At 36.7% G+C, this 23446-nt stretch overlaps 1 protein-coding gene across 3 annotated transcripts in view; it reads right to left on the bottom strand.

The window, feature by feature from the left end:
- ZC3H12B (zinc finger CCCH-type containing 12B) overlaps positions 1-23446 on the bottom strand; it is a 341768-nt gene that overhangs the window by 20664 nt on the left and 297658 nt on the right. For all 3 annotated transcript variants that reach the window (XM_040467321.1, XM_040467323.1, XM_040467322.1), the window contains exon 3: positions 4609-4748. In XM_040467321.1, the coding sequence (XP_040323255.1) occupies positions 4609-4748 (140 nt within the window). The remainder of the gene's footprint in view (positions 1-4608; positions 4749-23446) is intronic.

Here is a 23446-nt window from a genome sequence, read left to right on the forward strand (position 1 = left end):
TGATTTCATCCTTTCTCATTGCCAAGTAGTATTCCATTGTATATATATAAACCACATCTTCCTTTTTCATTCGTCAATTGTTGGACATTTAGGCTCTTTCCATAAACTGGCTATTGTTCAAAGTGCTGCTATAAACATTGGGGTACATGTGCCCCTATGCATCAGCACTCCTGATGGGTAGATTCCTAGCGGTGCTATTGCTGGGTCATAGGGTAGTTCTATTTTTAATTTTTTTGAGGAACCTCCACACTGTTTTCCAGAGCAGCTGCACCAGTTTGCATTCCCACCAGCAGTGCAACAGGTTCCCATTTCTCCATATCCTTGCCAGCATCTGTAGTCTGCTGATTTGTTCATTTTAGCTACTCTGACAGGAGTGAGGTGATATCTCATTGTAGTTTTGATTTGTATTTCCTTGATGAGGAGTGACGTTGAGCATCTTTTCGTGTGTCTGTTGGCCACCTGGATAGCTTCTTTGGAAAAGTGTCTATTCATGTCTTCTGCCTATTTCTTCACTGGATTGTTTGTTTTTCAGGTGTGGAGTTTGGTGAGTTCTTTATAGGTTTTGGATACTAGCCCTTTATCCGACATGTCATTTGCAAATATCTTTTCCCATTCCGTCGGTTGCCTTTTAGTTTTGTTGTTTCCTTTGCGGTGCAGAAGCTTTTTATCTTGATGGTGTCCCAATAGTTCATTTTTGCTTTTAATTCCCTTGCCTTTGGGGATATGTCGAGTAAGAAATTGCTGCGGCTGAGGTCAGAGAGGTTTTTTTCTGCTTTCTCTTCTAGGGTTTTGATGGTTTCCTGTCTCACATTCAGGTCCTTCATCCATTTTGAGTTTATTTTTGTGTATGGTGTAAGAAAGTGGTCTAGTTTCATTCTTCTGAATGTTGCTGTCCTAAACATGCATATTTTTTTTAAAATAACTGTTTACATTTATGTATTTTTGAGAGACACAGAGCACAAGTGGGGGAGGGACAGAGAGAGAAGGAGACACAGAATCTGAAGCAGGCTCCAGGCTCTGAGCTGACAGCACAGAGCCTGACACGGGGCTTGAACTCACAAACTGTGAGGTTATGACTGGAGCCAAAGTTGGACACTTAACTGACTGAGCCACCCAGGCACCCCTAAACATGCATAATTTCTAATCACAATGCTTTGAAACTTGAAATCAACCACACACACACACACACACACACAAATATTTGGAAAGCCCTTGAATACATGGAGGTCAAAGGACATTGTACTAAAGAATGAATGGATTAACCAGGAAATTAAATAAGAAATTTAAAAATATATGTAAGCAAATGAAAATGAAAACATGACAATCCAAAACCTTTGGGATGTAGCATAACCAGGCTGAAGAGAAAAGTATATAGAAATTCAGGACTCTCTTGAGAAGCAAGAAAGGTAACCTTTCTCAAAAAAAAAATCTAACCTTACACCTAAAGGAGCTTGAAAGGAGCAGCAAATAAAGCCTAAAACAGGCAGAAGGAGGGAAATAATAAAGATTAGGGCAGAAATCAATGATATTGAAACAACGCATCAACAACAAACAACAACAAACAGAATATACAAACGAAAATTAAGGCTGTTTCTTTGAAAGAATAAGCAAGATTGATAAATCACTAGCCATAATTCCAAAAAGAAAAGAGAAAGGACCAAAATAGATAAAATTATGAATGAAGAAGATACATCACCACCAACACTGCAGAAATGCAAACAATTATAAGCAAATACTATGAAAAATTATATGACAACATATTGGGCAATCTGGAAGAAATGGACAATTCCTAGAAACACACACACTACCAAAAATGAAAGAGAAATAAATAGAAAATTTGAACAAGCCAATAACCACCAAGAAATTGAATTAGTTATCAAAATCTCCCATCAAACTAGAGTCCTGGGCCAGATGGCTTCCCAGGGGAATTCTACCAGACATTTAAAGCAGAGTTAATACTTATTATTCTCAAACAATTCCAAAAAAAAAAAAGTGGAAATAAATCTTCCAAATTCGTTCTATGAAGTCAGCATTATGTTGATTCCAAAACTAGACAAAAACTGCACTAATAAGGAGAATTACAGGCCAATATCCCCAATAAAACTGGATGCAAATATCTTAACAAGATACCTGCAAATTGAATTCAACAGTACATTAAAAAAATATTTACCATGTTCAAATGGGGTTTATTCCTGGGCTGCAGGATTGGTTCAATATTCACAAATCAATCAATATGATACACCACATTAGTAAAATAAAGGATAAGAACCATATAATCCTTCAACAGATGCAGAAAAAGCATTTGACAAAATGCGGTATCCTTTCCTGATAAAAAGCCCTCAAGAAAGTCGGTAGAGAAGGAACATACCTCAACATCATAAAGGCCATATACAAAAGACCCGCAGCTAATACCATCCTCAATGGGGAAAAGCTCTCAGCTTTTCCAAAAGCTACCAAATGAAATGAAATGTTGTGTTCTCTCAGCAGGAACACAACAGAGATGTCCACTCTCAGCGCTGTTCAACATAGTACTGGCAGTCTTAGCCTTAGCCATCAAACTACAAAAAGAAATAAACACTTACAAATCAGCAAGGAAGAAGTCAAAATTTCACTCTTCAGTGATCTCATTTATAACTGCACCAAAAACCATAAGATACCTAGGAATAAACTTAACCAAAGAGGTAAAATATCTGTACACTGAAAACTATAGAAATCTTATAAAAGAAATTAGGGACACAAATAAATAAAAAAGCATTGTATACTCATGAATTGGAAGAAAAGATATTGTTAAAATGTTTAAACTACCCAAACTAATCCACACATCCAATGCAATCACTATCAAAATAAAACGAGCATTCTTCACAGAGCTAGAACAAGTAATTCTAAAATTTATATGGAACCAGAAAATACCCCAAATAGCCAAAGTAATTTTGAAAAAGAAAACCAAAGCTAGAGGTATCACAATTCCAGTCTTCAAGCTGTATCATAAGGCTGTAATCATCAGGACAGTACGGTACTGACACAAAACGAGACAGATCAATGGAACAGAGTAGAGAACCCAGAAATGAACCCATTAATGTATGGCCAACTAATCTTTGACAAAGCAGGAAAGAATGTCCAATGGATAAAAAGACAGTCTCTTCAGCAAATGGTGTTGGAAATACTGGACAGCAACATGCATAAGAATGAACCTGGACCACTTTCATACACCATGCACAGAAAGAAACTCAAAATAGATAAAAGACCTAAATGTGAGACAGGAAACCATCAAAATCCTAAAGAAGAAAACAACCAGCAACCTCTTTGACCTCAGCCACAGCAACTTCTTACTAGACATGTACCAAAGGCAAGGGAAACAAAAGCAAAAATGAACAAGTGGGACCTCATCAAGATAAAAATCTGCACAGTGAAGGAAACAATCAACAAAACTTAAAGACAACTGTTGGAATGGGAGAAGATAATTGCAAATGACCTTTCTGATAAAGGACTAGTATCCAAAGTCTATAAAGAACTTATCAAACTCAACACCCAAAAAACAAATAATCCAGTGACAAAGTGAGCAGAAGAAATGAACAGACACATTTCCAAAGAAGACATCCAGATGGCTACCAGACACATAAAAAGATGCTCCATATCACTCACCATAATGGAAATATAAATCAAAACCACAATGGGATACCACCTCACACCTGTCAGAATGGTTAAAATTAACAACATAGGAAACAATAGATGTTGGTGAGGATGCAGAGAAAAGGGAACCCTTTTACACTGTTGGTGGGGATGCAAACGTGTGCAGTCACTCTGGAAAATAATACGGAGGTAGCTCAAAAAAATAAAAATAAAACTCTCCTACGACCCATCAATTGCAATAGTAAGTATTCATCCAAATGATCAAAACTCCTGATTCGAAGTGGCACATGCACCCCAATGTTTATGGCAGCACTATCACCAATAGCCAAATTATGGAAAGAGCTCAAATGTCCATCGACTGATGAATGGATAAAGAGAGTGTGGTATATATATTATACAAAGGCTTATTATTTGGTGACTAAAAATAATGAAATCCTGCCATTTGCAACAACATGGATGGAACTAGAGTTTATTATGCTAAGCCAAATATAAGTCAGTAAGAGAAAGATAAATATATGATTTCACCATTATGTGGATTTTAAGAAACAAAACAAATGAACATAGGGGAAGGAAGGAAAAATGAGGTAAAAACAGGGAGGCAAACAATAAAAGATATCACTCTTAAATACAGAGAACAAACTGAGGATTCCTGGAGGGGTGGAGGTTGGGAGGATTGGCTAAATGGGTGATGAGCATTTAGGAGAGCACTTTTTGACAAGAGCACTGGGTGTTATTTATAAGTCATTAATCACTGGGTTCTACTCCTGAAACCATTACCACACTCTGTTAACTAACTTGAAGTTAAATATATAAATTAAAATAAATATACATTTCAAATAAAAATACACTTAATATAAGATATTTTAAATATACTTAATAAACTTATAAAATAATTATCTAAGTTGGGATCATCTTTTCCCCAAATATCTCGCTATCTTTGCCTCTGGATGGGCAGAAATGTCTTATTTGAAATAGTACCTGTAATTGGTGCATCAGGACGGGATTGCTCCTTTCTCCATGCAGGCACAAATACAGTAATATCTTTATGGCCTTTGTCTAGAAACCAGTCCACAGCAAGTTGTATTCCTCTGCAGGAGAATTCTTCTTTATTCCCATGGCTTTAGGAAGATAATGAAAAGATAAAGGATCGACAATAGGTAGCAAGGAAATACTCCAAACAGGCTTATTCTTAGTAACAAGACATTAACAACAGAAATTTTATTTCTTGCTGGTGCTAAAGATGTATTTTTAAAAACACCAAATCAAGTTCTTTTTTATTCAATTATTAAAAATATTTCCATTATTATTACACCTTTCTTCAAGGCCCCAAATGTTTAATAACTACTCTCAATTTATAGCAACATTTGTGGCTACTTTCTACCACTATTTCAATTTTCTCTCTCTTCTTTCTGTTTCTACTACCACTTTATTTTAGAAGATTAAGATATTCACAACAGAATAGGAAAGAAGAGGTGTAACCAGAGGTTTAGATAAAGGTTATATGTAAGATTAGTTGGAGATGAGTTTTAGGCACATATATTACCTTAAAAATAACATTGACAGCAAAAATGATACACACATAAATGCTGACTAAAAATAGTTGTACATTTAGTTAAATATAATATGTTAATAAAACCCACATTCTTGAAAATGTTAAGATTTGAGAAATTCTCACAATATAATACTACAGGGAAGAAAAAAGATACAGAGTATATATAATGTAATCCCAATTTTGTAGAAGAAAGTCTATATATAAGTTTAGAAAAAATGCTAGGAAGTAGACACATCAAACTATTAATAAAAAGAGTCATTCTGTGTGAGAGGATTATAAGTACTTTATTTCTTAATCCAAAATTTTTTCAAAAAAATTAAGTATTGCTTTTATAATAGAATATGATTTAAAAACAGAAGATATTTTATTATAATTATTTGTAGGTGTAAACATTGTAAAAACTTAAAAACTCAAACATAAATTTATTTGATTTGTAATTTGAAGAAGGAAAATTAACAGATAAATTAGGAAAAGATATATTTATTGTCATTATATTAAAAATTCATAGTGTACTAGATTTATGCCTTGTTTGCCTGTGGAAAATTCTAATTTCTTAGCATGGAGTCTGATGTTCTGACATATATATAAACCACACTAAATTATAATTATTAAACAACTTGGATGGCAAAACCAATTGGCATACATTACATTACATGTACCAATTCTAGTGCAATAAAGTGGATATTGCCTGTTAAGACTCATCAGCAAAGAATAATCATTTTTCTAAAAGGCTAATTAAGACAATATAATGGGGTTTCTCTCTTTAGATTTCTTACTTGCTCACTGGTGATCACTGAACTACAAGAGAAATTAGCTCCAATTATATTATTCCCTTTGGGTAAATTCATACATAATCTCAGAGGCCCATTAATACATACATGGCTGGACTTCCCACTGTCTTAATCACTTAAGGCACATGATAAAAAATATTAAATTTTTTCATTAATATTTCCAAACACATTTTAATCATGTTTTATTCTTTAGTATGTACCATAAAGCAAACACTACTAAAAGTCAAAACACTTAAGAAAAAAAAAAGGAAAGGAAAATATATTTAAATGCCAATACACTCCAAGGTAGCCTTAGAAATAGCTACCACACTGCTTCTAAAAAGTTGAACAATGGATAAATTGGGCAAGCCTATGGATCTTAAAGGGTTAATATTGGATGGATCCAGCATGAAACAGGCAGATAGGGAAGATGTCCAGATATTATTTTTCCCACTGTTATAGTGCTGGTAAATATAAGAATAACATGAACTCAGGAAAATCATCAGAATTGCCATTAGAGGGGGAATTTGGAGGAAGGGTATAAATTTCATTGCACCTAGGTTGGCAGTGCTATAAAGTGTGTCTTTCCAAACACAGTCTAAAACCAGAAATAAATACAAGAGTAATATTTGCTGTTGAATATGACAATTTTATGTTTTCTAATGCCAATTTCTTTGTGTAAAAATATTTCCACTAAATAAATCAGACAGAGAAAGACAAATGTTATATGATTTTACTTACATGTGGAATCTAAAAAGCAAAACAAATAAATACAGAAAGCAGAAATAGACCCATAAATACAGAGAACAAACTGGTGGCTGCCAGAGGGGGAGTGGGCAAAATGGGTGAAGGGAATGGAATGTACAAGCTTCCAGTTATAGAATAAATAAGTCATGGGGATGAAAGGTATAGTATAGGGAATACAGTGAATGGTATTGTTATAGAACTGTATGGAGACAGATGGTAACTATACTTGTGGTGAGCATAGAATTGTCCAGTCACTATGATGTACACCTGAAACCAATGTAATATTGCATATCAACAATAATAAAAATAAATAAAATATTTTTCACTATGAAAAAATTGTATACCAACATATAAAACAACTTAGAAGAAATGGGTAAATTCCTAGAAATAGGATTTTGGTCCAATACACGAAGACTCTGAATTTATCCCCTCCATAGAACATACCAAAGTACACCTATTTATAGAACAATTCCTGAACAGCCTCTGTGCAACCAAAGATAGAATGTCAAAAGAGAAGAGAAAGGGTGATGAAGACATGGTAACAAAAAGAACTCCCACCCCCGACAATGCAAACAGCAGAGAGAAGGGATAGTACTAAGGGACCAGAGAAAGGTTCCACTGTCCTTGGATACAGAATAAAAGCTGTGATTTAAAAAAGCAACTATCATATAAGAGATAGCACCAGAACTCTGCCAGATGGCAGAAGAGCTGTGGGCTCTAGGTATAAAGAACTGGAGAACAACATAGTTTAGTTCCCTCTCCACCTTGAAAACGCAAACTGGAGCATAATCCACGTGCACAGCCAGTTTGATGCCTCAGTGGCCCCCAGATCTTCAAGCCTATATCAGTACTGGTAGCTCTGGGGTACAGAAAAAAAAGTGTATTTAAAAGGCCAAAGGAGCTGAGGGTATGCTCTCTGAATCAGAAGAATGGGAGAATGACAGGATTTATACTCCCCCTCCACCTTAAAACAACAGATAAAAGCAAGGTCTGGTCTCCACAGCTGGCTTGCTGCCTCACTAAACCATAGCTAGGAGCCCCCACACCAGCCTTAACCATCCCACCAAGGTGGCCACAGGTGCAAAGCACTCCCAGAACACTCCAGACACACATCACTTTGGCTTCAGATAGGTTTCTAGGGCATGCTTGATACAAAGTGCTATGGAACCTCCTGAGTGATGTCTGCTCCCCTGCCAGGGTGCCTTCTGAGTGAAAAAAAACCCAGAACACCCATGTTTGCATCAGTTTTACCTACCCCACTAGGATATCTGCTGCTCAGAACACCTTGAAGTACTCATGCCCACACTGGTCTTTGCTCCAGTTGCCTGGGTAGGGTGCCCACTGCACTGAACACCTTGACACACCCCAGTTTACACCAAATTCAGCTTTAGATGTCCTACCAGGTTCTTCTCAGTGTGGAAAGTTCTAGAATAATTCGGCTTGAAATCAGTTCAGCTTCAACTCTCCTGTCAGGGCACATGTGTAGAAGAGTCCAGGGACCACACTGGCTTGCATCCACTTTAGCTTTAGCTGCCCTGCCAGGGTTACCTTTGTGTGGAGTGCCCTAGGACGTCTTAGCCTGTACCCGGCTTTGGCTCCAGCCAGCCACCCTTTCAGGGCACCCTCTATGCAGAGGGTCCTGGAACACCCCAGGTTATATCCACTTCAGCTTCAGTTGTTCTGCCAATATGGCTTCTGGGCAAAGAGCTCCAGGTCCTCTCAGCTTGCACCCATTTTAGCTTCAGCTATCCTGTCAGAGCATCCCCTGTGCATAGAGCCCAGGAACCCCCTGGCCTTCACACCACCTCTGCACCAGCCACCCTACCAATACGTCTTCTGCACAGACCATTCCAGGACACCCCAGCTTGCACTTATTTAAGCTTGACCTGTCCTTCCAGGAGACCTTCACAGAAAGCCCTGTGATCTCCTAACCTGCACCCATTTCAGCTTTAGCTGTACTGCCAGGACACTTGCTGAATGGCGAGCCATGGGACTTCCCAGTCTGCACCTAATCTTAGCACCAGGATCTTTCCAAGACACCCTCTATGAGGAGATTTCTGGGACACTCCAGTTTACACCCACTTTAGCCTTAGCTCTACTGGCAGGACACCTAGTTCTTACAAAGGCCGGGAACTGCACTGATCTACACTTGCTTCATCTTTAGCTGTCCTTCCAAGGTGCCCATAATGTGGAGGACCCCAGGACCTCCAACCCATGCCAACCACGGCTTCAGCCAGTCAGCAAAATTCCCTAAGCACACATATACTACATAGGGGACAACCATACACAAGAAGATTCCTTCTCCTAAAGAAGTGGCTGTTCTGCTTAATCCATAAAAATAAACAAAGAAAGTCGAGCAAAATGGGAAGACAGAATACGATGCTTCAAAAGAGAGAATAAGACAAAACCTCAGAAAAAATAGAACTAAAAGAAATGGAGGTAAACAATATACCTGATGAATAATTTAAAGTAATGATTGTAAAGACGCTTACTGAGGCTGGAGAGAAGAGTGGAAGAATCAGTGAGACATTCAAAAAAGACATAAAAATATTAAAAGGAACCAGAGTTGAAGAATACAAAGACTGAAATAAAAAAAAACTACACAGATAAAATCAACAGTATATTAGTGGGTGCAGAAGAACTGAATAGTGACATGAAAGATAGGGAAATGGAAAGCACCCAATTAGTGGGTGCAGAAGAACGGATCAGTGACATGAAAGAGGGAAATGGAAACAGTGCTGAAAAGAAAAAAAAAAAAAAACAAAAACTTAACACCAAGAATATTGTACCCAGCAGGCTTATCATTCAGATTTCAAGGAGAGATAACGAGTTCCCAGACAAACATAAGATAAAGAAGTTTATTATCACTAAACCAATCCTCACAAGAAATATTAAAGGAACTTCTTTAAATGGAGAATAATTGGCCATAATCAGACACAAGAAAATTATGAATAAAAAGATGTATATACATAAAGTATATACATTAAAAAGCATATACATACAACATGGAGGAGGGAGTAAAAGATAAGAAAGAAAGTGGTTTTTTTTTTAGAATGTGTTTGAACTGAAATGACCATCAACTTAATATAGTCTACTATATACTTAAGATGTTATATATGAACTTCATGGTAAGCACAAATCCAAAACCTATAATAGATACACAAAAATAAAGAGAAAGGAAGCCAAACATAACACTATAGAAAGTTACCACACAGAAAGAGAGCAGAAGAAATGAACAGCAAAGAACTACAAAAACAGCCAGAAAACAAATAAAATTGCAATAAGTATATACTTATCAATAATTATGTTAGATGTAAATGGTTTAAATACTCCAATCAAAAGACATAGTGAGGCAAGAGGTATCACCAGCTAGACCCCAAGATCTGGTCCTTACTGCCCAACTACTTGTACTCACTAACCTTTGTTTTATGGTTTACCCTAAGCTCTTCTTTCTGGCTTTTCTCCTGACTCAGGCAAATTAATCCCCAAACCACCTCGAGATGCTGTCCACTGACCTGACAAGACCTTCCATGGGCCCAGACCACTCAGGCTATTTGAACTAAACCAGACTCATGCCTGTGCAGATGGACAATGGAGTGACCTCTGGAATGACCTAAAATTTCCTTCACCTTATGATAATACTAAAATTTCCACCCAAGGAAGAGCCTCATCCTTTATAAATACCCCAGTAATCAATCTGAAGACTGACAGAACAAACTCCACAACTAAAGGGAGAGAAAAGGCCACATCAAAGAAGATAAGAAGTGCAGATGGGTTTAGGGGAGAAAGGTATCACAGGTGCTGCAGATGGGAGAGAGCAGTAGTTGCAGAGAAAGGTGAGAGAGAGTGGAGCACACAAGGAAATGCACAAGGAGAACATTTCCCCAAAGACGTTGACTGGGAAAATAAGAGGGACTGATTTTTGTGAGTTTTTGCAACCAGTGGTGCTTAAAGCCTGGAGTTTTAAAGGTGGGCTTGGCTGGGATAGAACCCTGAGGACACCATGCTGCTCCTTGAAAGAAGGCAAGGAAAACAACCAGGGGTAGGCAGCATGGAAACAGCAATCTGAAGAATGGGGCACACAGCAGGGACATTTGTGGATCATCTTGGAGCACATCCTTTAGAGGCAGCATTCAAGGAGAGGCCTCTCTGGGAACAAAGGAGCTAGCCAGCACCATTTCCCTCCCCCACCCCTCAGCATAAACACAGCCATGTAGAGGAAAGAGCACAGTGCCAACACTGGTTGCCTAACTTGCTCAGACCTAGCCTCACCCCCTGTGCTCTGGAGGGACTGCCCTTCTCAGTCAAGCTTCCCTCATTCCCAGCTTGGCAGGCTCCTCCACATAACACTAGCACAAACCACTGCCCAGGACACATCTCTAAAGCCTGGAGTTTTAAAGGTCATCAGTCTTGGCTGAGAGAGAGCCTAGAAGGCACTGTGCTGCTCCTATTGAAAAGGCAGACAACATGGAAAAAGTGATCTGAAAAAAACTGGGGCGCACAGCAGGGACATTATTCGCTCTTCTCAAAGTGCTTCCATGTGAAGCAGCATTCACAGAGACACCTCTCCAGGGACAAAAGAACTGGCCGGTGCCATTTCTCACCCTCAAACCCTCAGCTTAACACAGAGCCATCTTTGGGAAGCAGTGAAGAGCCAACATAAGCTTCCTAACTTGTTTACCCCAAGTTCCACACCTCTGCATTCTGAGGGGACTACTCTTCTCAGTCAAGCTTGCCTTATTCCCAGCACAGAAGGTTCTTTCACCAGAAGACCATCAGAAACCCCTGCCCCACAGAGTCTGTAGGGCTTCAATTCTGGTGGAAGTAATATTAGGTCTCATTTAAGAAGCAGACCAGAGCACACCTAGTAAAAGCTCACTATATTCTGCTCAAGGACCAAATACTGTCCACTGCAGGCAAGGAGAACCTCTGCAGACAACTGGCCTGAAGGAATAGTGCAACCAAAAATCAACTGCAGAGTGCATACAGCACACCCCAGAGACACTCCCTGAAATGTCAGACCCTGGGCACTACATGACCTCTTTTTCATAAAGAAATTACTCTCAAGAGCAGGAAGAATAACTGGCTTTTCTACCACACAGAAGGCAGACTTCGACAAAATGTGAAGCATAGGAATTCATCCCAAAAGAAGGAACAAGATAAGACCACAGCCAGAGATCTAAGTGAAACAAATATAACGAAGATGCCTGATGCCAGATACCACATTAATAAAAGAAAGGAAACATCATTTCAATAGATGCAGTAAAAGTATTTCACAAAACACAACATTCATATGTGATAAAAACAAAACCTTCAACAAAGTACATTTAGAGGGAACATACCTCAACTTAAAGCCCATCTATGAAAAAAAACCAAAAAGCACAGCTACTATCATCCTCAATGGGAAAAGAGAGAGATTTTCCTCTATGGTAAGGAATAAGACAGGGATGTCTACTCTCACCATTGTTACTTAACATCATACTGGAAGTCCTAGCCACAGCAATCAAATGATGAAAAGAAATAGGCATCTAAATCAGCAAGGAAGATGGGGCACCTGAGTGGTTCAGTCAGTTAAGCATCCAACTTTGGCTCAGGTCATGATCTCACAGTTCATGAGTTTGAGCCCCGCGCTGGGCTGTGTGCTTACAGCTCAGAGCTTGGAGCCTGCTTTGGATTCTGTGTCTCCCTCTCTCTCTCTCTCTCTGCCCCTGTCCCCCCATTCCCACTGGCACTCTTTGTCTCTCACTCTCTCTTTCTCAAAAATAAATAAACATTAAAAAATTAAATTGGCAAGGAAGAAGTAAAACTTTCACCATTTGTAAATGATATAATACTCTACATGGAAGACCCAAAAGAACCCACTAAAAACTTTCTAGAACTGATACAAAAATTCAGGAAAATTGCAGGATACACAATGTACATAAATCTGTTGCATTTCTTTTTATTTTAAATATCTTGCATTTCTATACACCAATAATGAAGCAGCAGAAATAAATCAAAGAATCAATCCCATTTACAATTACAACAAAAACAAGAAGATAACTAGGAATAAACATAACCAAAGAGGTGAAAGACCTGACGTCTGAAAGCTATAAAACACTGAAGAAAGAAATTGAAGACAGCACGATGAAATGTAAAAACATTTCATGCTCATTGACCAAAAGAACAAATATTGTTAAAATATCTATACTACCCAAAGCAATCTACACATTTAACACAATCCCTATCAAAATACCAACAATATTTTTCACGGAGATAGAACAAACAATTGTAAAATTTGTATGTAACCACAAAAGACCACGAATAGTCAAAACAACTTTGAAGAAGAAAAGCGAAGCTGGAGATATCACAATTCCAGACGTCAAGTTATATTACAAAGCTTTGGTCATCGAAACAGTATGGTACCAGCACAAAAATAGACACATAGTTCAATAGAACAGAATACAAATCTCAGAAATGAACCCACAACTATATGGTCAAGTAATCTTGGACAAATCAGGAAAGAATATGCAATGGGAAAACGTTTCTTTTCAACAAATGGTGTTGGGAAAACTGGACAGCAAAATGCAAAAAAAAAAATTGTAAACTAGATCACTTTCTTACACATTACACAAAATTAATTCAAAATGAATGAAAAACCTAAACGTGAGAGACAAAACCATTAAAATCCTAGAGGAAAACACAGACAGTAACCTCTTTGACATAGTCTCTAAAAACTTCTTACTAGCTACGTCTCTTGAAGCAACAGAAACAAAAGCAAAAATAAACTATTGGGATTTCATTAAAATAAAAATCTGCACAGTGAAGGGAACAATCAACAAAATTAAAAGACAACCTATGGAATGGGAGAAGATATTTTAAAATGACATATATGATAAAGGGTTAGGGTCCCAAATCTATAAATAAATTATAAAACTCAATGCCCCCAAAAATGAGTAATCCAATTAACAAATGCACAGAAGACATGAGTAGACATTTTTCCAAAGAAGACCTACATATTGCCACCAGACACTTGAAAACATGTTCAACATCACACATAATCAGGGCAATACAAATCAAAACTACAATGAGGTATCACCTCATACCTGTCAGAATGGCTAAAATCAACCATACAAGAAATAACAGGTATTGGAAATGATGTGAGGAAAGGGGAAACATCTTGAACTGCTGGTGGGAATGCAAACTGGTGCATCCACAAGATGTCTTTCTCCACATCTTGACAACATTTGTTTGTTGTGTTCTTAAATTTAGCCATTCTGACAGGTGTGAAGTGATATCTTATTGTAGTTTTCATTTGTATTTCTCTGATGATGAGTGATGTTCAGCATCTTTTCATATGTCTGGTGGCCACCTGTATATCTGCCTTAGAAAAATGTCTATTCATTTCTTCTGCTAATTTTTAAATTAGATTATTCATTTTTTTGGTGTTGAGTTTTATAAATTCTTATGTATTTTGGATACTAACACTTTATCAGATATGTCATTTTCAAATATCTTCTCCCATTCCTTAGGTTGCCTTTTAATTTTGTTGGCTGTTCCTTTGATATGCAGAAACTTTTATTTTCATAAAGTCCCAATAGTTTATTTTTGCTTTTGTTTCCCTTGCTTCAGAAGACATCTATAAAGAAGTTGCCACAGCTTATGTCAAAGAGTTTACTGTTGGGGCACTTGGGTGGCCCAGTGGGTTAAGTGTCTGACTGTTGATTTTTGTGCAGTTCAGGATCTCACGATTCATGGGATTTAGCCCTTCATCAGGCTTTGTGCTGACAGCATGGAACCTGCAAGGGATTCTCTCTCTCCCTCTCTCTCACCCCTCCCTCCCTCACTTATGTGTGCTGTCTCTCAAAATAAATAAATGTAGGGGCGCCTGGGTGGCGCAGTCGGTTAAGCGTCCGACTTCAACCAGGTCATGATCTCGCGGTCTGTGAGTTCGAGCCCCGCGTTGGGCTCTGGGCTGATGGCTCAGAGCCTGGAGCCTGTTTCCGATTCTGTGTCTCCCTTTTTCTCTGCCCCTCCCCCGTTCATGCTCTGTCTCTCTCTGTCCCAAAAATAAATAAACTTTGAAAAAAAATTTAAAAAAATAAATAAATAAATGTAAAAAAAATCCTGTCTTCTCTAGGATTTTAATGGTTTCAAGTCTCACATTTAGATCTTTCATCCAGTTTGAATTTATTTTTGTGTTTGGTGTAAGAAAGTGTAGTTTCATTCTTTTGCATGTTGTCATCCAGTTTTCCAAACACTGTTTGTTGAAAAGAGTGTTCCCCGCCCCCCACTGGATATTCCTTCTTGCTTTCTCAAAATTAACTGATCATATAGTTGTGGATTCCTTTTAGGGTTTTCTGATCTGTTCTATTGATTAATATGTCTGTTTTTGTACCAGAACCCTACTGTTTTGATCACTGCAGCATTGCATATAACTTGAAGTCTGAAATTGTGATTCCTTCAGCTTGCTTTTCTTTTTCAAGTTTGCTTTGGTTATTTGGAGTCTTTTGTGGTTCAAAGAAATTTTAGGATACTTTGTTCTAGTTCTGTGCCATTGGTATGTTGACCAGGATTGCATTAAATGTGTAGATTGCTTTGTCTAGTACAGACAATTTTCACAATATTTATTATTGCAATACATGAGCATAGACCGTCTTCAGAATAACTTTCAGAATATAGGTCTTTCACCTCTTTGGTTAGGTTTACTCCTAGGTATCTTATGGTTTGGAGTAGAATTGTAAATTGGATTGACTCCTTGGTTTCTCTTTATGCTTCTTAATTATTGGTATACAGAAATGCAACAGATTTCTGTACATCAATTTTGTATCCTGCGAATTTACTGAATTTGTTTATCACTTCTAGCAGTTTTTTTTTTTTTTGGTGGGATCTTTTGGATTTTCTATATAGTGCAAGTAGTGAAAGCTTTACTTCTTCCTTGTCAATTTGGATGCCTTCTATTTCCTTTTGTTGTCTGATTGCTATGGCTAGGTCTTCCAGTGGTATTAGTAACAGTGGACATCCCTGTCTTGTTCCTGATCATAGAAGAAAAGCTATCAGTTTTCCCCCATTGAGGATTATCAGTTACTCTGGAACACAGTATGGAGAGTCCTCAAAAAGTTAAAAATTGAACTACCCTACAATCCAGTAATTGCACTACAAGATATTTATTGAAAGGATACAAAAATAGTCATTCAAAGGGATGTATGCATCCGTATGTTTATAGTAGCATTTTCTGTAATAGCCAAATTATGGAAACATTTGAGTGTCCATTGACTAATAAATGGATAAAAAAAAAGTTACAGAGAGGGAGGGAGGCAAACCATAAGAAACTCTTAAATACTGAGGACAAACTGAGGGTTGAATGGGGTGGGGGAGAGGGGAAAGTGGGTGATGGGCATTGAGGAGGGCACCTGTTGGGATGAGCACTGGCTGTTGTATGGAAACCAATCTGACAATAAATTATATTTAAGAAAAAAAGAAAAAAAAGATGTGATACACACAGACACGCGATGGAATATTACTCAACCATAAAAAAGAATGAAATGTTGGCATTTGCAATGATGTGGATGGAGCTAGAGAGTGTTATGCTAAGTGAAATAAGTCAGAGAAAGGCAAATACCTATGATTTCATTATATGTGTAATTTATGAAACAAAGCAAATGAGTGTAGGAAAAAAGTGAAAGATGCAAATTGACAAAAATACTATTAATTATAGAGAACAAAGTGATGGTTACTTGAAGGGAGGTGGGTTGGAGGATGGGTTAAATAGGAGATGGCGATTAAGGAGTGCACTTGTTGTGATGAGCACTGGGTGTTGTATGGAAGTGTTGAATCACTATACTGTACACCTGAAACTAATATTACCTTGTATGTGAACTAACTGGAATTTAAACAAAAACTTAAAAGAAATATAGTCAATGATATTGTAATAGCTTTGTATGGTATCAGATAGTAGCTACAGGAATGGTGAGTATAGCATAATGCATAAAATTGTCATATCACTATGTTGTGCATCTAAAACTAATTTAATATTGTGTGTAAACCATAATGAAAAACATTCCTAAAAACATTAAATCTTCCAGTACTGAAAGAGGAAGAAATACAAAGTCTGAGGAGACCAATTACTAGTAATGAAACTCAGTCAATAATCAAAAGACACCCAACAAGCAAAGTCTAGGACAAGATGGATTCATAGGTGAATTGTATCAAACATTTAAAAAGTCAATATGCATTTTTCTCAAGCTAGTCCAAAAAAATTGAAGAGGAGGAGATGGTTTCAAACTCATTCTATGAGGATAGCCTACCATTGTATGAACAACAGGCAAATATACTTTGATTCCTAAACCAGACAGAGACCCAGTTAAAAAAAAAAAAAGAGAGAGAACTACAGGCCAATATCCCTGATGAATATGGATGCAAAAATTCTCCATAAGATACTAGCAAATCGAATTCAACAGCATATACTTCAAAATAATTAGAAATAAATATCCTTGATGAGAGTAGATGCAAAAATATTCAACAAAATATTAGGAAACCAATTTGACAAAACATTAAAAGGATAATACATCATAGTGTTGTGGGATTTATTCCAGGGATTCAACGATGATTCAATACCACAAATTGATCAACTGACACACCATATTAATAAGGGATAAAAATTATATTATCATCTCAATAGATGCAAAAAAGCATTTGATTAAATTTATCATCTATTTATGATTTAAAAAAAACTTTAAAAAGTGGATATAGAGGGAAGGTACCTCAACATAATAAAGACCATATATGAAAAGTCCACAGCTAACATCATGCTCAATATTAAAAAACAGAAGTTTTCCTCTAAGGTCAGAATGAAAACAAGGATGTCCTCTCTCACCACTTTTATTCAACATAGTTTGGGTGTCCTATAGGGAGAAATTAAGCAAGAAAAAGAAATAAGAGTCATTCGATTGGTAAGGAAGAAGTAACAGTGTCACTATTTGCAGATGACACGATACTGTACTTAGAAAGCTCTAAAGATTCCACCAAAAACAATTAGAATTGATAAAATGAATGCAGAAACCTGCAGGATACAAAATCAATACACAAAAATCTTTTGTATGTCTATACACCAATAACAAACTACGGGAAGTATGAAACAACCTCATTTACAATTTTATCAAAAAAGAATAAAATACGTAAGAATAAACCTAACCAAATGAAAGACCTGCACTTTGGAAACTTTCAAACACTGGTGAAAGAAATTAAAGGTGACACAAATTAATGGAAAGATTACTGTTCTTATGGATTGGAAAAATTAATATTGTTAAAATACCCATACTGCCCCAAACAATCTACAAATGCAATGCAATACCAACAACATTTTTCACAGAACTAGAACAAGTTATCAAATTTGTATGAAACACAAAAGACCCTGAATAGGCAAGGCAATCTTGAAAAAGAACAGGACTGGAGGTATAACAATCCCAGATTTCAAACTCTACTTCAAATAACAGCAATCAAATCATATGGTATTGGCACAAAACTAGACACATAGAATGGAATAGAAAGCCCAGAAATAAACCCACATAGGAGGAGAGCTGAGATGACAGCATAATAGGAGGACTATATACCTCCCCAAAATATTAGCAAACCACATTCAATAAAACATTAAAAACATATTATGAAAAACTATATGCCAACATAGGCCGCCTGGGTGGCTCAGTCAGTTAAGCATTTGACTTCAGCTCAGGTCATGATCTCATGGTTTGTGAATTCAGGCCCCTCATCAGGCTGTCTGCTGTCTTCACAGAATCCACTTCGATCCTCTGTCTCCCTCTCTCTGACCCTCCCCTGCTCTCTCTCTCTCTCTCAAAAATAAATACATTTTTAAAGGAAAAGAAAAACTGTATGCCAACAAATTGGGCAATCTGGAAGAAATGGATAAATTCCTGCAAACATACAAATTACCAAAACAGTAAGATATAGAAACAGTAAGATATAGAAAACTAGAACAAACTGATAACAAGCAAAGAAATTGAATCAGAAATCAAAAATCTCCCTACAAACAGGGGCGCCTGGGTGTCTCAGTCATTTGAGCATCCAACTTCAGCTTAGGTCATGATCTCATGGTTTGTGAGTTTGAGCCCCGAATTGGTCTCTCTCCTGTTAGGGCAGTGCCCACTTTGGATCCTCTGTCCCCCTCTCTCTCTGCCCCTCCTGCACTCATGCTCCCTCACTCTTAAAATTAATAAACATTTTTAAATATCCCTCAAAACCCAATGTGCAAGGCCAGATGGCTTCCTAGAGAAAGTCTACCAAACATCTAAAGAAAAGATAATACCTATTCTTCTGAAACTATTCAAAAAAGGAATAGAAAACTTACAAATTCATTCTATGAGGTATCACTCTGATTCCAAAAACTCCACTAAAAAAGGGAACTATAGGCCAATATCCCTGATGAACATGGATGCAAAAATTCTCAACAAAATACTAGAAAATTTAATCCAATGGTACTTTAAATTAGTCATCCACCATGATAAAGCGGGATTTATTCTTAGACTGCAATGGTGGTTCAATATTCAAAAATCAGTCAACCTAACATACCACATTAATAAAAGAAAATATAAGAAATGTGTGATCCTCTCAATAGATGCAGGAAAAGCATTTGACAATGTACAACATCCATGTATGATAAAAAAAAAACCCTCAACAAAGTAGGGATAGAGGGAGTATACCACAACATCATAAGGCCATATGTGAAAGGACCACAGCTAATATCATCCTCAATGGGGAAAAAAGTGAGAGCTTTCCTCTACAGTCAGGAAGAAGACAAGGATGTCCACTCTACCCATTACTATTTAACATAGTACTGGAAGTCTTAGCTTCATCCATCAGACAAATAAATAAATAAATAAATAAATAGCATCCAAATTGGTAAGGAAGAAGTCAAGCTTTCTTACTATTTGCAGATGATATGACACTATAAAGAAAACCCGAAAGACTCCACAAAAATTGCTATAATTGATACATGAATTCAGTAAAGTTGCGGGATACAAAATCAATGTACAGATATCTGTTGCATGTCTATAAACCAATACTTAAGCAGCAGAAAAAGAAATCAAGGAATCAATCCCATTTGCAACTGCACCAAAACCCATAAGGTACCTAGGAATAAACCTAACCAAACAGGTAAAAGACCTTCAGTCTAAAAACAATAAAACACTGATGAAAAATGTGAAGATGACACAAAGAAATGGAAAACCATTCCATTCTCATGGATTGGAAGATAAAGTATTGTTAAAATATCTATAATACCCAAAGTAATCTACAAATCTAGTGAAATCCCTATCAGAATACCACCAGAATTTTTCACAGAGCTAGAAGAAACAATCCTTAAATTTGTATGGAACCACAAAAGACCCTGAAGAGCCAAAGCAATCTTGAAAAAGAAAATAAAAGCTGGGCACACCACAATTCCTGACTTCAAGTTACATTACAATATGATCAAGACAGTATGGCACTGGCACAAAAACGGACGCATAGATGAATACAAAAGAATAGAAAACCCAGAAATGTACCTACAACTCTATGGTCAACTCATCTTCAGCAAAGCAAGAAAGAATATCCAATGGGAAAAAAAAAACTCTCCTCAACAAATGGTGCTGGGGAAACTGGATGGAAGCATGAAAAACAAATGAAACCATACACAAAAACAACTTCAAAATGGATGAAAGACCTAAATGTGAAAAAATAAACCATCACAATCCTAGAGGTGTACACAGGCAGTAATCACATTGACATTGATTGTGGTAACTTCTTAATAGATGTCTCTGGAGGCAAGGGAAACAAAAGTGAAAATAAGCTATTAGGACCTCATCAAGATAAAAAGCTTCTGCACAGCGAAGGAAACAATCAACAAAACTAAGAGACAGCCTTTGGAATCAGAAAAGATATTTGAAAATGACATATCTGGAAAAGAGTATCCAAAATATACAAAGAACTTATCAAACTCAACACCATAAAAACAAATAATCCAGTTTAAAAATGGGCATGAATAGACATGATTCATGATAGACATTTTTCCAAAGAAGATATACAGATGGCTAACAGACACATGAAAAAATGCTCAACATCACTCATCAGCAGGGAAATACAAATCAAGACTACAATGAGATATCACCCCCCCACACCTGTAAGAATGGTTAAAATTAATACCACAGAAGAAAACTGGTGTTGGCGAAGATGCAAAGAAAGGGGAACTCTTTTACACTGTTGGTGTTAATGCAAACTGATGCAGACACTATGGACAACAGTATGGAGGTTTCTCCAAAAGCTAAAAGCAGAACAACCCTATGACACAGCACATGCACTAGTAGGTATTTACCCAGCAGATACAAAAATACAATATACAATGGAATATTACTGAGCCATAAGAAAGAATGAAATCTTGCCATTTGCAAAGACGTGGATGGAACTAGAGAGTATTATGCTAATGAAATAAGTCAGTCAGAGAAAGACAAATACCATATGATATCACTTACAAGTGGAATTTTTGAGATGAAACAAATGAACATAGGGAAAAAAGATTCAAACCAGGACATAGACTATTAACTATAGAGAACAAATTGAGGGTTACTGAAGGGGAGGTGGATGGTGGAATGGGTTAAACAGGTGATGGGTATGAAGGAGGGCACTTGTGATGAGCACTGGGTGTTGTATATAAGTTATGAAACGCTGAATCCTACACCTGAAACTAAACAAACAAACAAAAAAAACAATAGAAATAAACCCACTGTATATGCTCAATTAATCTATGACAAAGGAGGCATAAATATACAATGCAGAAGACAGTTGCTTCAATACATGATTCTGGGAAAACTGAATAGCTACATGCAAAATAATAAAACTGGATGACTTTGTTACACCTTGAGCCAGAATAAATTAAAACTGGATTAATGCAGAAGCTTTTTATTTTGATGTAGTCCTGATATTTAATTTTGCTTTAAAAAATGTTTGTTTGTTTGTTTGTTTGTTTGTTTATTTCGAGGGAGGCAGAGACAACAATGAGCAGGGAAGGAACAGAGAGAGACACACACAGAATCTAAAGCAGGCTCCAGGCTCTAAGCTGTCAGTACAAAACCTGATGCGGGGTTCAAACCCTTGAACTGTGAGATCATGACCTGTGCCTAAGTTGAACGCCCAACTGAGTGAGCCACCCAGGTGCCCTTTTATTTTGCTTTTATTTCCCTTGCCTCAGGAGACATAGCCAGAAAAATGTAACAGTCGATGTCAGAGACTTTACTGCCTATGCTCTTTTGTATGATTTTTATGGATTCAGGTCTTACATTTAGATCTTTAATATATTTTGAATTTATTTTTGTGTATGGTGTAATAAAATGGTCCAGTTTCATTCTTTTGCATGTAGCTGACCAGTTTTCTGAACATCATTTGTTGAAGAAACTATCTTTTTCCTATTGTATATTGTTTACTCCTTTGTCAAAGATTAATTTACCATATAATTGTGGGATTATTTCTGGATTTTCTGTTCTGTTCCTTTGATATATGTGTCTATTTTTGTGCCAGTACCACCCTGTCTTGATCACTAGTTTTGCAATAAAACTTAATGTCTGGAATTGTGATTCTTCCAGCTTTGCTTTCCTTTTTCAAGGTTGTTTTGGCTATTCGGTGTCTTTTGTGGTTCCATACAAATTTTAGGATTGCTTGTTTTCCCTCTTGGAAAAACGCTGTCTTTATTTTGATACAGATTGTACTAAATGTGTAGAATGCTTTGGTTAGTATTTTTCCTATATATCATATTTCTATATATCATATATCAATATTTTTTCTATAATCCATGGTCATGGAATGGTTTTCCATTTCTTTTTGTCATTTTCAATTTCTTTCAAGAATGTTTTACTTTTTTTCATAGTAAAGGCCTTTCACCTTTTTTGTTAAGTTTATTCCTAGGTATCTTATAATTCTGGTGTAATTGTAAATGGGATTTTTTCCCTTAATTCCTCTTTCTCCTGCTTCATTTTAATGTATTGAAATGCAATAGATCCAATAAAAGGTTAATATTAAAAATATAGAAAGAATTTATAAAACACAACACCCTTCAAAAAATGAACAATCCAATTAAAAATTGGCAGAAGAATTGAGCACACATTTCTCCATAGAAGGCATACAAATGACCAACACACATATGAAAAGACAATCAACATCACTCATTATCAGGGAAATGCAAATCATAACTACAGTGACAGATCACCTCTCATCCCTCAGAATGGCTAAAATTAAAAACATGAACACCAATTGTTGGCAAGGATGTGGAAAGAAATAACTCTCTTGCACTGTTGATGTGAATGCACACAAGTATACACTCTTAAACACTATGGAGTTTCCCCAAAAAGTTTAAAAAAGAACTACCCTACAACGTGGTAATCACACTGCTGGGTATTTATCCAAATAAAAAAACAAAACAAAACAAAACACTAGTTCAAAGGGATACATGCACCTCGATGTTAATTGTAACATTATTTATAATAGTCAAATTATGTAAGCAGCCCAAGGGTCTACCAATAAATGAATTAATAAAGTAAAGGTAATATATTTAAAAAATGAAATATTATTCTTTATAAGAAAAAATAAAATCCTGCCATTTGCAAGGAGATGGCTGAGCTAGAGTGTTTTTATTTAATATGAAATTTATTGTCAAGTTGGTTTCCATGCAACACCCAGTGCTCATCCCAAAAGGTGCCCTCCTCAATACCCATCACCCACCCTCCTC

The sequence above is a fragment of the Herpailurus yagouaroundi genome, unplaced genomic scaffold (genome assembly GCF_014898765.1).
Source record: "Herpailurus yagouaroundi ecotype Mexico unplaced genomic scaffold, PumYag 67428, whole genome shotgun sequence".
In the NCBI taxonomy this organism is placed as follows: domain Eukaryota; kingdom Metazoa; phylum Chordata; class Mammalia; order Carnivora; family Felidae; genus Herpailurus; species Herpailurus yagouaroundi.